Below are 15,052 nucleotides of genomic sequence, written 5' to 3'. Positions count from 1 at the left end.
ATTTGGCTGGGCTCAGTGCTGCTGGCTGCTCCGCTGAGAATGGCCCAGCTTAGCGCAGCCGTGGCGGGGGCCCCGCCGCGGGTGCAATGAGCTGGGCCATTCTCAGCGGGGCAGCCGGCAGCACTGAGCCTAGCCAAACAGCCGCAGGGGAGGGGGCGGAGGAGGAGAGAGGGGAGGGGGCTCGGCCGGAGGAGCGGTGGGAGTGGGCACGGCCTCCACCTCATCCTCCCGTGTCCTCTGGGACAGCAGCCCTTCCCTGTGAGGCGACCGCTGCACAGAGTGGGGACATGGTGACGAGGGGGACCCTCAGCTCTCCAAACATGCCGCTGCTGCCGGCTCTGCTCCACAGGCAGTCGCTGGCCTCTGTGAGCCAGGTGCAGCTCGCACACACACTCCCCTCCTCCTGCCCACCCTCCCTGCCGCCCTCCTTTATCACGGCTGCTCCCGTTCCCCGCTGCAGCTGCTAGGAACCGATTAATAATTGATGGCAACAGCCCGGCTGCTGGAGCAGGGGCGAGGAGCGCAGCCGGGCTCAGGCGGACAGGTGGCCTCTTGCTGCTCAGCCTGCCGAGCTGCGAGCCCCGGCCCGGCGGGCACCGGGCACCAGCAGCAAAGGGGCGGGGGAAGGGCTGGCCAGGGACAATGGCAGGAGGGATGAGATGGAGGGGTGCGTGGGAGAGGAGCTGGGTGCGCGCGGAGTAGCTGGAGGAGGAGCCAAGGGGGGGCGCCTTTTTTATGTTTGTTCCCCCTGCTCTTAAAACCTGGCTACGCCACTGTATGATGGGGTCTAATTTAGCTACAATGAGTCAGGAAAAAGACCTTGGAGTCATCGTGGATAGTTCTCTGAAGATGTCCACGCAGTGTGCAGAGGCGTTAAAAAAGCAAACAGGATGTTAGGGATCATTAAAAAGGGGATAGAGAATAAGACTGAGAATATATTATTGCCCTTATGTAAATCAATGGCACGCCCACATCTCCAATACTGCGTACAGATGTGGTCTCCTCATCTCAAAAAAGATATACTGGCACTAGAAAAGGTTCAGAAAAGGGCAACTAAAATGATTAGGGGTTTAGAACAGGTCCCATATAAGGAGAGATTAAAGAGGCTAGGACATTTCAGCTTGGAAAAGAGACTAAAGGGGGATATGATAGAGGTATATAGAATCATGAGTGATGTGGAGAAAGTGGATAAGGAAAAGTTATTTACTTATTCCCATAATACAAGAACTAGGGGTCACCAAATGAAATTAATAGGCAGCAGGTTTAAAAGAAATAATAGGAAGTTCTTCTTCACGCAGCGCGCAGTCAACTTGTGGAACTCCTTACCTGAGGAGGCTGTGAAGGCTAGGACTATAACAGAATTTAAAAGAGAACTAGATAAATTCATGGTGGTTAAGTCCATTAATGGCTATTAGCCAGGATGGGTAAGGAATGGTGTCCCTAGCCTCTGTTTGTCAGAGGGTGGAGATGGATGGCAGGAGAGAGATCACTTGATCATTGCCTGTTAGGTTCACTCCCTCTGGGGCACCTGGCATTGGCCACTGTCGATAGACAGGATACTGGGCTAGATGAACCTTTGGTCTGACTCGGTACGGCCGTTCTTATGTTCTAACCACATCAGTCACACCATCAAGGGCACATTCACCTGCACATCTACTAATGTTATATATGCCATCATGTGCCAGCAATGCCCCTCTGCCATGTACATTGGCCAAAATGGACAGTCCCTACATAAAAGAATAAATGAACACAAATTGGATATCAGGAATGGTAACATACAAAAGCCATTAGGTGAACACTTCAATCTCCCTGGACATTCTATAACAGATTTAAAAGTAACTATTCTTGAACAAAAAAACTTCAGAAACAGACTTCAAAGAGAAACAGCAGAACTAAAATTCATTTGCAAATTTAACACCATTAATCTGGGCTTGAATAGGGACTGGGAGTGGCTGGCTTATTACAAAAGCAGCTTTGCCTCTCCTGGAATTGACACCTCCTCATCTGTTATTGGGAGTGGACTACATCCACCCTGATTGAATTGGCCCTGTCAACACTGGTTCTCCACTTGTGAGGTAACTCCCTGCTCTCCATGTGTCATTATATAATGCCTGCACCTGTAATTTTCATTCCATGCATCTGAAGAAGTGAGGTTTTTTACCCACAAAAGCTTATTCCCAAATAAATCTGTTAGTCTTTAAGGTGCCACCGGACCATTGTTGTTTTTCTGGGAGGGAGAGGGGGATGGGGGGGAGTAATATAAGCTTGAATGGCTGCCTTTGCTGTAATCCAACAATAATTCATTCATCTTTTGACTTTTGGAATTATGTTCTCTGGTGCATTGACAAGGTGGTTGTCGGTCTTGTTTTATAATATTTAATTTTAATTTTTTGCTGTTGCATACCCAGTTAATCAGACCATTGCCATCTCACTTTAAATCAGCTGTCATGTCACATGCCTCAGTTCAGGCTGCATTCTCCCACCCTTTCTCTCACTGAATAGTGCTTCTCTTTGTGATGGGTTCCAGTGAAATTCCTGCAGAATAAGTTACTACTACTTCATGTGAGTAATGGTGGCAGTGTTTTATAGTACATGTGTATATTCCTATTTTCCCAGAATGAAAGAACAGAAGGAAAAAACTTGATTTGTTGAGCATAATTGTATGGATACTCTCAATCCATTACTTTGTGGCACAGAGCAGTTTCCCATTCACACATCCATCTTCACTGAAATAGGAGGCTATTCTTACATTTTATTCACATAATCATTTTGATATAAAATCTGTTTTGCTGCAGATGAGGGCCCTGGAGGTTTTTGGTCTGTTGTAATACATAAAGGCTGCCTGACTTTGCAGCATTAGTTCTCCAGTGCTGTTGCCTAGCAGAGCTAAAAGCACTAAGGTCTTTTACAGTTCTGCTATTGCCATTCTCCATTTCAATGGGAGTTGAATGTAAAAGGGAAATTGATGGTGCTGGAGAATGAATTTCAATCATGCTAAGAAAGAAGAGACAGAAAGGAGCTGGCTAAGAAAGTGCTGGTAAATGTCACTGCAAGGGAGAAGCTAACGGGCTGACTGCTCTAAGCCCATAACTGCATGTTATCAACATATGGATCTACCAGTCTTAAAGGGGCACCAATCTTTACACTCTGAATGCAAGAGGTATGTTACATTTATACATACTGGTACTTTGGCACCCTCACATCAGCATAAGGACATAAGAATTTCCATAGTGGGTCAAACCAAGGGTCCATCTAGCCCAATACCCTGTCTCCAACAGAGGTCAATCCCAGAGCTTCAGGCGGAGTGTACAGAAGAGGGCAGCTGGAGTGATCCATTCCTATCTTCCCATCCTGGCTGCTGGCAGTCAGAGGTTTAGGGTTACTCTGAGCATGGAGTTGCACCCTGACCACCTTGGCTAATAGCCATAGAAGGATCTATCTTCCATGAACTTACCTAGTACTTTTTTGAACCCAGTTAAACATCACAACATCCCATGACAAGGAGTTTCACATTGTGTGAAAAAAGTACTTTCTCTTGTTTCTATTAAACGTGCTGCCTGTTAATTTCGTTGGGTGACCCTTGGTTTCTGTATTTTGGGAAAGGGTAAATAACACTTCTCTGATCACTTTTTCCACACTATTCATGATTTTATAGACCTCTATCACAGCCCACCTTAGTTGTCTCTTTTCTAAGCTGAACAGCCCTAATCTTTGTAGTGTCTCCTAATATGGAATCCATTAGATATCATTGATCATCTTTGTTGCCCTTCTCTGAAATCTTTTCCAGTTTCACTATATGCTTTTGGAGATTTGGGAGACCAGAACTGAACACAGTATTCAAGGTGTGGGTGCACCATGGATTTATATAATGGCATTATGATATTTTCTGTCTTATTTTCTGCCCCTTCCTAATAATTCATAACACCCTGTTAGCCTTTTTGACCAATGCTGCTCTACACTGAGCTGAAGTTTTCAGAGAACTATTTATGGTGATCTCTTTCGGCTAATTTAGAACCCATCATTGTATATATGTAGTTAGGATTATTTTTTCCAAGTTGCACTCTTCAATGTTGAATTTTATTTGTCATATTCATGGGGAAAATCTTGAAGGCCTTATTCAGGTTTTACTTGGGATTTCCAGTGTTTTGTTCTTGATTCTTACTCAGGTAAAAACTCCCATGAAAATTTAAATCAAGCAGCATTTCATATGAAGCCATGTAGTGAGTAATTATGGAACAACCCACCAGGACAACTTTGTTCATATCCCCTGTCAGTGAGTGGCTTATGTCCTGCAGCATAAAAGTTTATTTCCCTAATAATAATAATAAGTAATAACAATTAATCAACAAATGCCACATGCACGCACACACAACTGACACCACAATTTCTTTTCTCTAATCCTTGTTTGAATCCTACTAAACTCTCTGCCTCTGGCATCTTAGCGAAATGTAGTATAGCATATTTTGTAAAAATAGTAATTTTTTTTTTTACTATGAGACTGCACTGCAAAACTCTGTCTAAGGTTACATCTTTACTGAGAAATAGGAGAGAGAGTCTCTCTCTCCTATGCAAATTAGGAAGTGCACAGATCAATTCTGGGGGAGCAAGACTAAGGGAGAAAGGGGAGGTTGTTTTATTTCATTTAGTTAAATTTAAAACTCCACATCAGAGAACCCTCATCCAGAGCTCTGAGCATCCTGGCAATAAACTGAAAAATACAGTAAAGAAAAGTTCTAGGGTCAATCAAAGTGCCAGCAGCACATCTCCTTCCCCAAGTCCTAACTACATCTTTTATTAACCAACAGTCAACTGAATTTGGATTAAAGCATCCATCCCACACCACTTTTCCCTAAATGTAAATTCCAATCCCCCGTTTCCTCAGCCCTCCTCTACTGCTCACTCAAAAAGGTAGTCCTTGAAGCAAGCCTATAAGGTCAACAAGCCTAAGCTATTAGGGTACGTCTATACTTACCTGCTGGTTCGGCGGCAAGCAATCGATCTTCTGGGATCGATTTATCACGTCTTGCCTGCCGCGTGTGGACCTGCGGTAAGTACCTTTAAGTTCGAACTAAGATACTTCGACTTCAGCTACGTTATTCACGTAGCTGAAGTTGTGTATCTTAGTTCGAACTGGGGGCTTAGTGTGGACCAGCCCTTAGAGAGGAGGGAGTGAGAGAGTATTCCAAAGAAATGTATGTCTGTCGTGGATTTATATACTTACTGAGTTACTTAAGTTGTTAGCTCTTTGGGACACGGTCTGTCTTTGTGTACAATGCCTAGCACCACCGGGGTTTTCGTCCATGACTGGGGCTTCTAGATACCACCACAATACACATACACAATAATAAATAAGTGTAGACAGTGGAATTGTGCTAAAGATTTCTTTAGGCAACTCCTTTTTTGATCATGAAATGATACCTAAGGTTCACTACAGGTGGTGAGCAGAACAAAATAAATTCTGCTATACCTTTGGGGTTTTTTTGCAAGATAGATGTAGTTTTCCTTTCCTTCCCCCGAACCCCATTTCTAAACTGTGTGTGCCATGATTCTGGTGTGCTAGCATCTCTCTCTCTTTTCCAGAGTATCATATTAATAGTGGGATTTGAAAGCACCTCTCTCAAGTTGTAGGTTTCCCCTTTCAGACTACATTATTTTTATCCATTCTAACTCCATTAAGTGTGCATAGGCGTCCCGTGGAGAACCAAATCACAGAGTTTCCAAAAATGTTAAAAGCCTTTCCTGATGACTGACCTCATGATTCTCCACTAAAGCAGACAGAGTTCAATAACTTGGCTCATGATTTTACTGCCATGAAATGCAGATGGATATGTTGATAATATACAAGCAAGTAACTAAAAGTACCGAAACTGAATAAAACAAAAAAGCTAATCATGGGGATTAATATTATTATTTGCATTGCAGTAACACCTAGGAGCAACTGTCTTGACCCAGGACCCTATCATATTAGGTGCTACACAATTACAGAACAAAAAAAGACAGACCCTGCCCCAGAGAGCTTACAAGCATTACTACAAAAATTGTGATACCCTCCTCCCCAATCACCTAATAGAATATGCTCAGAAAGAAGCAAAACTTATGTAAATAACTGATTAATGGAAAATGAAAACTACAATATGGAAATCTAAACTGTCACAGATTTAACTTGGGTATAATAGTTACCCAACTTTTTGCATGGTGCCTGCATTTACAGTATATATACTGTTGTCAGGTTTCTATAAAAATTTTAAATAAAACATTGTAAAATAATCTCTATGTGAAGCATCAGTTTTCTCTGAATAAATTGCATTGCAGTAATTGTTTGTTAATAAATATTTTAATTATTATAGTTGTATTGCAGTATGGGCCCCAGTGAGGGATCAGCGGACTGAGCAACGCACACATTCACATATATATAAATATAAAAATACAGTCTCTGTAACAAAGAGCTTATGCACTAGTCAATGGGGCAACTTAAATGCTTAACATTAAACACATGCTTAAGTGTGTTGCTGGATTGGGGATAAGGATCTAAGAGCCTTGTAGGATTGAGTGCTAAGAGTTCTTTGAGATGTATATAAGAGCTAGATATTTATTATTTTTTATTATTATTATTATTATTATTTATTAAAGGGACTGATCCAGCTCCCATTTAAGTCAATGGGTGCTGGACTGGGCCACAGCTATGTTGAAAATTTACCTGAAGTCGTAAACAGATGTCTCCCTTCCCAGGTCCGCGCACAGTTTATTTGCTCTCATTTATGCATGCAGTTCTTTTCATGTGAGTGTTGATGTGGGGTTGCTTGTGGGTTAATATAGAGCTGTACCCCAAAATATGTTTTATGTATACATTTTCTGAGGCTGTGTTTTGGAGTGTCAGGGAGAGCAGACAGTTCCAGCACACTGCCCAACAGTCACAAGACATTAAAGCTGAACGAATCAATGGTCAAACAATGAAGCAAGCATCATCTTAGTTGGTCTGGCTGGCTGGGAGAAACTAGTCTGAGGCAAAAGGCCTTCCTAGGGCCTGTAGCAAGGGCCTTTCAGCAACATGGAAATTAGGGTCAGGCTCACACAGGGAGGGTGCAACTTTGAGAAACAGGAGTTTCTGGGGGAAGGGAAAGGAGAAGGGAGGGGGGCAGAGGGAGACTGACACTCTGGAAGGCAAACTAAGACAAGGCTGAGTCCTAAGAGCTCCCAGACTTGTTAGCAGAATGTAGGTCGGGTCTATTCTGTTCCTGGAACTCAAGAGGGAAGCCCATCTAACTTAGCTTGTACTGAAAATTAGATGAGTCTAGATAGATATGAAGGCTGCTTTTTGCTGTAAAATTATTTTCTCTTGTGCGTTGTTCCAGTTGTTCAATAAACCTACATGTATTTCGACCGCTGTTCATCACCGTATGGGGATATCCCCAGTGTTCAGTCACCTACACAGTAATAAGTGGTGGGCATAGATGGGGTGTGTTACCCAGGCCCCAGTCAGTGAGTGAGAGAACTGTATTTCAAACAGGTCTAGCACCTGAGGGAATACACTCAGAGAGACCAGAAGGGACAGAGGTGCAAGCAGCTCCACAACCGTTACAGTTTTACAGAAGGAAAATGAAGTTGTATGTGTAATTATCCATTTGGTTCACATAACTCAGGCACTTTTTAAAATGTAGACCTGAGACTAATGAGCATCCATTTCTTGCATAGCCTCTTCCACAATAATAAAATGACTCAAATGTCTGTTGAAATCATAGAAAGTACCTGATCAGGAACTAATCAATCTGCCTAAACCTGGTACACAGTAATGCCAGCCAGGAGTTACTTTCACTGAAGACCAGCTGATACAACCAAACTAGTTATCCCAAACAAGTGTTGCTTCTGTTATAAAGGTATTGGCCACCATGTCCAGCCCCTTCTCCTCCCCCAACTACAGCTTTCCCCCAAATCATTACAATGTTTTAAACCTATTTTCTTTTTAAAAGACACTCATTCTCCAGCCTCCATAGGGACAGAAAAAGATGGAAAAAGAAGAGGGACAAGGACTGGAAGAGGAAAAAAATGATCTAATGAAATGTCCCCAAGTGTATTTAAACCAAAATCCCATTCCAGTTATATTCCATTTAAATGCTGATGGAGTCTCATAAGCACCTCAAATGACAACAAGTCAGAGTCTCAACTATGCTGCACTACCAGTAACCTTAGCTATTAAACATACAGAGCACAAGCTACGCTAATACTCAGCCAGTGCTGACAGGTGAAACGGCAATGTTAAATGTGTAACGACCATTCCTCTTCGAGTGCTGGTCCCTGTGTGTATTCCACTGTGGCTACACATATGCTTCATGAGCCTGGAGCCGGAGAATTTTGAAAGCAGCATCTGTTGGTCTATACATGCGCCCTTGCTCACCCCCTGATTCCAACCAAGGAGATAAAGGGAAGGACAGACCGACCTCCTCTCTTGTTCCTTCCCATCGCTGCATTGTCTGGGTTAGAAACTGGCTTTATTCCCTTATCTGTGACGAGAGAGAGAGAGAGTTTTAGAAGTTTTTTAAAATTTAAAGTTTTATCTAATAGTTTGTATCTTTAGCTGGTTAGTTAGTTAGCCTCCCCAACCTGGGAAGGCCCCCCCCCAATACCCCATTTTGGGTACTGGGCTACTCCCAGGGCTCCAGGCTTCATAATTTGTTCTTCCTGTCCATGCTCCTTCTCAGTCAGTGACAACCACCAATACTGCTTCAGGGAAGCCCACATCATGGCAAGGCACAGTATCTGCCGTGGGAAGGGTGAAAACTTCACATTAGGAAGTACCATGAGGCCGCAATTGGACCTAGACTGGGAGACCTCCTGTACATTGGCCTGACTTTTGATAAATGCAAAGTAAAGCACATTGGAAAACATAATCCCAGCTATACATATAAAATGATGAGGTCTAAATTAGCTGTTACCATTCAAGAAAGAGATCTTGGAGTCATTGTGGATAGTTCTCTCAAAACATCCACTCAATGTGCAGCGGCAGTCAAAAAAGCCAGCAGAAGGTTGGGCATCATTAAGAAAGGGATAGATAGTAAGACAGAAAATATCATATTGCCTCTGTGTTAATCCATGATACTCCCACATCTTGAATACTATGTGCAGATGTGGTCACCCCATCTCAAAAAAGATATATTGGAATTGGAAAAGGTTCAGAAAAGGGCAACAAAAATTATTGGGGGTACGGAACGGCTTCCATATGAGGAGAGATTAATAAGACTGGGACTTTTCAGCTTGGAAAAGAGACGAATAAGGGAGGATATGATAGAGGTCTATAAAATCATGACTGGTGTGGAGAAAGTAAATAATGAAGTGTTATTTATTCCTTCTCATAACACAACAACTAGGGGTCACCAAATGAAATTAATAGGCAGCAGGTTTAAAACAAACAAAAGGAAGTATTTCTTCACACAATGTACAGTCAACCTTTGCCTGAGGATGTTGTGAAGGCCATGACTATAACAGGGTTCAAAAAAGAACTAGATAAGTTCATGGAGGATAGGTCCATCAATTGCTATTAGCCAGGATGGGCAGGGATGGTGTTCCTAGCCTCTGTTCGCCAGAAGCTGGGAATGGGCAACAGGGGATGGATCATTTGATGATTACCTGTTCTATTCATTCCCTCTAGGGTACCTGGCATTGGCCACTGTTGGAAGACAGGATACTGGGCTAGATGGACCTTTGGTCTGACCCAGTATGGCCGTTCTTATGTTATGTTCTTATGACTTAACAAAGAGTGCACCTTCTACCACAAGGTTTGACTCAGGCGTGAGGGAATCTATCCCCACAGATCCCTTGGCTACATCTTGTTGGGAAAGCAGGGAGTGGTAGTGGAAGGAACGCATAGTTCAAGTAGTCTATCCATGGAAGAAGTAGAGTGTTGTCCTGTGAGTGATGATACAGGGCTCATCTGGAGCAGTGCATACTGCACTTTCTGTTTGTTAGGGAGGACCGGAGGAAATACCCCATAGAGCGAAAATATTATCCAACCATATCAAATAAATGAATCCCAGCTGTAATCTTCAGTTTCAATTACTGTATTTCTTTTTATCCTAAAACAAAAAGAAAAAGATAAACATAGCTAGATGGATGCAATTATGTGCATAAGTTTGAAAGTAGCCAAGTTATACATGCAGTAATGTATGCATGCACATGAGCAAGACCGGGCAGGCATATGACTGGCTACTTGCATATACACCATGGCCCTGATGTCCCATGACATAAATTGGATTACTGACATCTTAATGTTAAGCATGTACTTAGTTGCTTTGTTGGATTGGGGCCATGTACATGAACACATACATATATTTTGGTAGTATCTCGTGAGGTAGGAGCTTGAAAATGTCCTCACAATGTCCTCAAAATGTCATCTAACTTTTGAAATCTAGCAAACTATCTATTAAAAAAAAAGTGTAACAAGGCAGAATTGGAATGATTTCTCTTTTTGCATACAGAGATCACTTTAACATGCTTTGACATTAGAAACGTTAGCTTCTGTTCTTGCTTTGGTTACACAAATAAATGACAGTTTGGAAGGAGCACTGAAAGACATAATTTTGTCGCTCACATCTCCACAGGGAATTACTGGAACGCTGCGTCTTTCATTACTCCATCGTCCTACCTTCACTTCTCCACGTTCCAAGGGGAAACCAGCGCAGACATCTCTTTCTACTTCAAAACATCAGCCCCTGATGGAGTGTTTCTCGAGAATTTGGGGAATACAGACTTCATCAAACTTGAGCTGAAATGTGAGTATATTCTCTCCAACACTTTTACTGAGAACCAAAACCAAGAAGTGATGAGATTTAAGAAACCTCCATCATTCAACACATAACTCAGTAAAAGCTGTTTGTGATGTAGGATGAAGTCGAAGTCTACCTTTTCACTATATTTGTAAATTACCTTAGCAGGGAAAAACCCTGGAAATACAATCATCTTGTTTATCATGGAGACATGGAGTCATAGCAGGAGGAACAAAAACACTGACCTATATGACCTAAATCTTAAGCCTTTTTAAATGACATGCCTAATTTAGTTATTTTAGTTGAAGAGTGTGTATGTGTTGTCTACCATAGTTGCTCTATATGAGAAAAAAGTATCACAGACTATTTTAATCAATGATTCCAAATAACCAAAGATATCAAGGCATTCATGCAATGTTTAAATGCTGAAAAATCCTGGAGTAACCAAATCTTTATGCCCATGTGGGTTATGACTAATCATTGATAAAATCTCTGATCTGAAAAAGAGACCACGACAGTCTGACGTGCTGCAAGATAAAGTTAACAGAGAGAGCGATTTTTTTTTATTTTATCTTAAGAAACATGGGGCAGATTTTCAAAAGTAGGGCTGGTGAGTCTAAGGAGATTAGTAAGTGGGAACAAAGATGGCATTAAGCCTCCTTTGCTTTCCCTCAATGCAGTTGAGCACTAAGTAATTTGTCAGTGGTCAGAGGGTAAATCAATGGCAGAACCGGAATCCTGATTCCCAAGTCTGTCTGCTTCTGCCTAGATAGCATTCCTTCCTACAGCCTAACTCTTCTAGCACATCACTGATTAGGATAGTATCTTTTTAACAGTTATTAATTTCATAGCTTCTTCCTCCAAAGACATCTTAACATGGAACCCCACCATATCAATGAGTTTTGCCCACTACACTTCAGAGTCCCAGATGCTTATGCAAACAGGGCTTGCTTTTTCCATCCCTTTATCTTTTTGAGCTGGATGGGGAAACTTGTGCAACCTTCACTGTATTTTTTTTTATGTTTTTTCACTGTATTTTTGGTTTTCCTACCAGAAAGCCACTGTGTTGAAAAATCAACCCCTTCAGCGAAAATGCTGCATTAGCCACGTGTCAAATGATGTGTGGGAAACTGAAGGAGCTCTTCATCCCCGGGACCGCTAGAAAATTATGAAAAGTAACTGAAAAAAAATCTGAGCTCCTCAGGGAAATTTCTGACACAAAGGCTTTCCAGCAACATTAACCAATTCTCCTCTAGCCCAATAAAATGCGATCGTAACAAACGGATCAAGAAATGTCTGAGGGAAGTGTACACACCATTCCTTTAAAGATAAGACTGCATCTCAGATATGCGTAATGCAGAAAATACTTAACTTTCAAACAAGGAAACTTAGTTCCACTCCAACTGGCTTGGTTAGTGGTAAGATAGAGGCTGCTCTATGTGGCTCTACCAAGATGTCAATGGCAGTCATTGATCAGCTAGACCTAGGGACAAGCTGGCCTCACAACATTATACCAACCTAAGACACTGGGGTGATCTTCCCTGGGCTCAATATACCAACGTCAGGGCCATTTTATGCCAGCAGTGCAGCATAAAGCAGAAAAAGCACATTTCAGAATGCACAACTTGGCAAAACATTAGCATAGCTCTTCCTACCTCTGATTCAGTCTGTGATGGGCCAATGCAGCATATGACAAACAGTTTCTAGCTATACCACTAGCTAACTCACCACAGTTTACTTTCATTTCAATCTAATTTGTGTAGTCTGCTGGAAATCCAGCTGCTTTATTGTGTGCTGATATTTTTACAAAAATAAACACTTACAGTACTGAATAGCACAGTCAAGTCCTGGTCTATGACTGAGGCCCATAAGAGTTATGGTAATATAAATAATAACGTACCAGATATCCTTTACACACTGAATCTTTTCTCCTATATTTCCTTTTGTAGTTTGTAGTTTCCTGCTATTTGAGATTTTTTTTAGGTTAAAGTCAACACGTTTGAATGTAAAACCTCCTGTTTCACTTGGGAGTTAGCATCAAGGTTAATCACAAGGTTCCTGTCTGAGAGTGTTTGCTTCATTCCTCAAAGCACCTGTGGAGATGTGCACCCACCCATGTATTTTGTTTTCTGTCTTAATAAAGGAAAGAATAATTGAGCCCAGGGCAAATTAAGAGAAGACAAGCTCCTGTTGTCTAGTCATGATGTTAAGATGAGTGAACTTGGTTTCCTTCATGTCTGGATTTGATTACATGTGAACAGATGTGGTTGAAAGTGTCTCCTGATGAAGATAGGATGTGAGAATCTTGGGTAGGGGCTTAGTCTAAGCACCAGGTTTAGAATATATCATTTTCCTAGAATCATGTATTCAAATAGTCTCAGTGCTGACTAAGCCCTTCATCCTTCTTAGGTAGATAAAATGAGTGCATCTACCACTACATTTGGCACTAATTGGAGCTTTTGCTGTCAGTCTCATCTGATGGGCCAAGGACTTTATTTACATATAGACCAAATTAGCTCTTACATAACTGACAAAACACAGCTGAGATTCATTATGGGGGAAAGTATTAGAGGGGTAGCTGTGTTAGTCTGGATCTGTAAAAGCAGCAAAGAGTCCTGTGGCACCTTATAGACTAACAGACGTATTGGAGCATGAGCTTTTGTGGGTGAATACCCACTTCTTCGGATGCATGCTATTATGGGGAAAGTTTGCTTTGTAGCTGTCTGTGCTGCAGGGTGGATACATTTTTTTAAAAATTAAAGAGGAAAAAATATGTAGTTTAACGCAATATTTTTATTTACAAATTTGCTAGCTCTTTACTTTCTTCCCATTTTTACACTCTTAGATGGCTAAAGTAGCTACTGTTTCTTTAGTTTAGTTTTCCAATTGTTAACAGAATTTCAGATATTACACAGAGATTTTTCTATGAAGAAGTTTCACACTTAGAATGTTCATCTATGCTTAAAATGGCAATGCCAAGGCTTCATTAACATCTTTACTGTAAGAATAGCACTATTCAAATACTACATCGATAGAAAATACCCTGCACTCTACTTGCAACCAATATCACCTTCCAATAGATTAAACTTTGACATGTCAAAAAAGTTGAAATGTCCCAGCCAAGCTACATTCCTCCATCAGGATTTGCAGCCTGAAATCAATGGGACCATGCTCCTAAGTCACTTAGGTACTTCAGAAAATCCCATAATTTGGAACCTAACATTGGACCTATGTGTAGAAATAGGCCATAGTCACTTTGTTAATTAAAGTCTAAATAATTTTTCATTAAAATGTTAGCTCCAAACACTGCAAACATTTACACACATATTTAACTTAATTGAGGTCAGTGGAACTGCTCATGGGAGTAAAATCAGTTATCTGCTTAACTGTTTGTTGGATCAGGGATTTAATTTGTTTGTTTTTGCTGTTAGTAATTTCTGTAAAATTCAAACAACATCCTATTAGTAGTGATTATTTAAAAAAATAGTTAATTATAAATTAACAAAAGCACAAATGTTTAGATTCATCTTACAAAGCCTCAACCTCATTTAAATATTTTTTAATTGGGTCGTTTAAAACATGATGAAAATTTATTATTTAAATCATCTTGTCTTCCTGGACATGTTTAGAGGACAAACAGAATGAATGTTTATTCTCCAGAGCATTCGCCTTTTACCATTACATTAGCTGGGGGTCACTTTCTGCAGTCCAAAATTGCCCAGAACCACACTCCATACCTGGGCACGCATGATACCGGTGATCTGGGTGCCCACATGAAAAGCAGCCCTCCACTGCTGGCCGAGTTGATGCCAACCCTGAGCCTTTGTCCAGTCTGGGAACTCAGAAGCTGGGGTTTCCCAACAGGAGCCAGTCCAGGGTTTGGTGGCCTGCTGGGCCCCTTGGAGGCTGACACTTCCAAGACAATACTGTCCGATTGCTGATTCCCCTGGTTGGGTTTTCCCTTGAGTCAAGGACTGCCCCTTACCTCCAGGCAGTTGCTAGTGTGACATCACCAAAGCCGTTTCAGTGGCTAGATAATTTTTAGCCTGGTAGCACAAGCTCCATAAGACAAACCTCTCATCCCGGGCTCAGAAACTCACTGTGTAGATGCACCCCGTATGACCTTAGACAAGTCACTTTACCCCTCTGTGTTTCTGTTTCCCTACCCATATAATAGGGATCCCTCTGTGTACCTTCCTTTGGAAAGTGCTTTGATGAAAATTGCTATGTGAGCTAAACTTGTGTTAAAAATATATTATAAAAATATATAAACCTCTTTGAAAAGCCTCTTTTCT

The 15,052-nt window shown here is 41.6% G+C and overlaps 1 protein-coding gene across 1 annotated transcript in view; it reads left to right on the top strand.

Annotated features, from left to right (window-relative positions):
- Positions 1 to 15,052, top strand: part of CNTNAP2 (contactin associated protein 2) — a 1,643,672-nt gene that overhangs the window by 1,493,591 nt on the left and 135,029 nt on the right. Inside the window, exon 16 of the mRNA XM_054019209.1 lies at positions 10,593 to 10,763. Coding sequence (XP_053875184.1) covers positions 10,593 to 10,763 — 171 coding nt within the window. The remainder of the gene's footprint in view (positions 1 to 10,592; positions 10,764 to 15,052) is intronic.

The sequence above is a fragment of the Malaclemys terrapin genome, chromosome 2, assembly GCF_027887155.1.
Source record: "Malaclemys terrapin pileata isolate rMalTer1 chromosome 2, rMalTer1.hap1, whole genome shotgun sequence".
NCBI lineage: Eukaryota > Metazoa > Chordata > Testudines > Emydidae > Malaclemys > Malaclemys terrapin.
The sequence above is the reverse complement of the archived record's forward strand: the minus strand, read 5'-3'. Positions and strand labels throughout refer to the sequence as shown.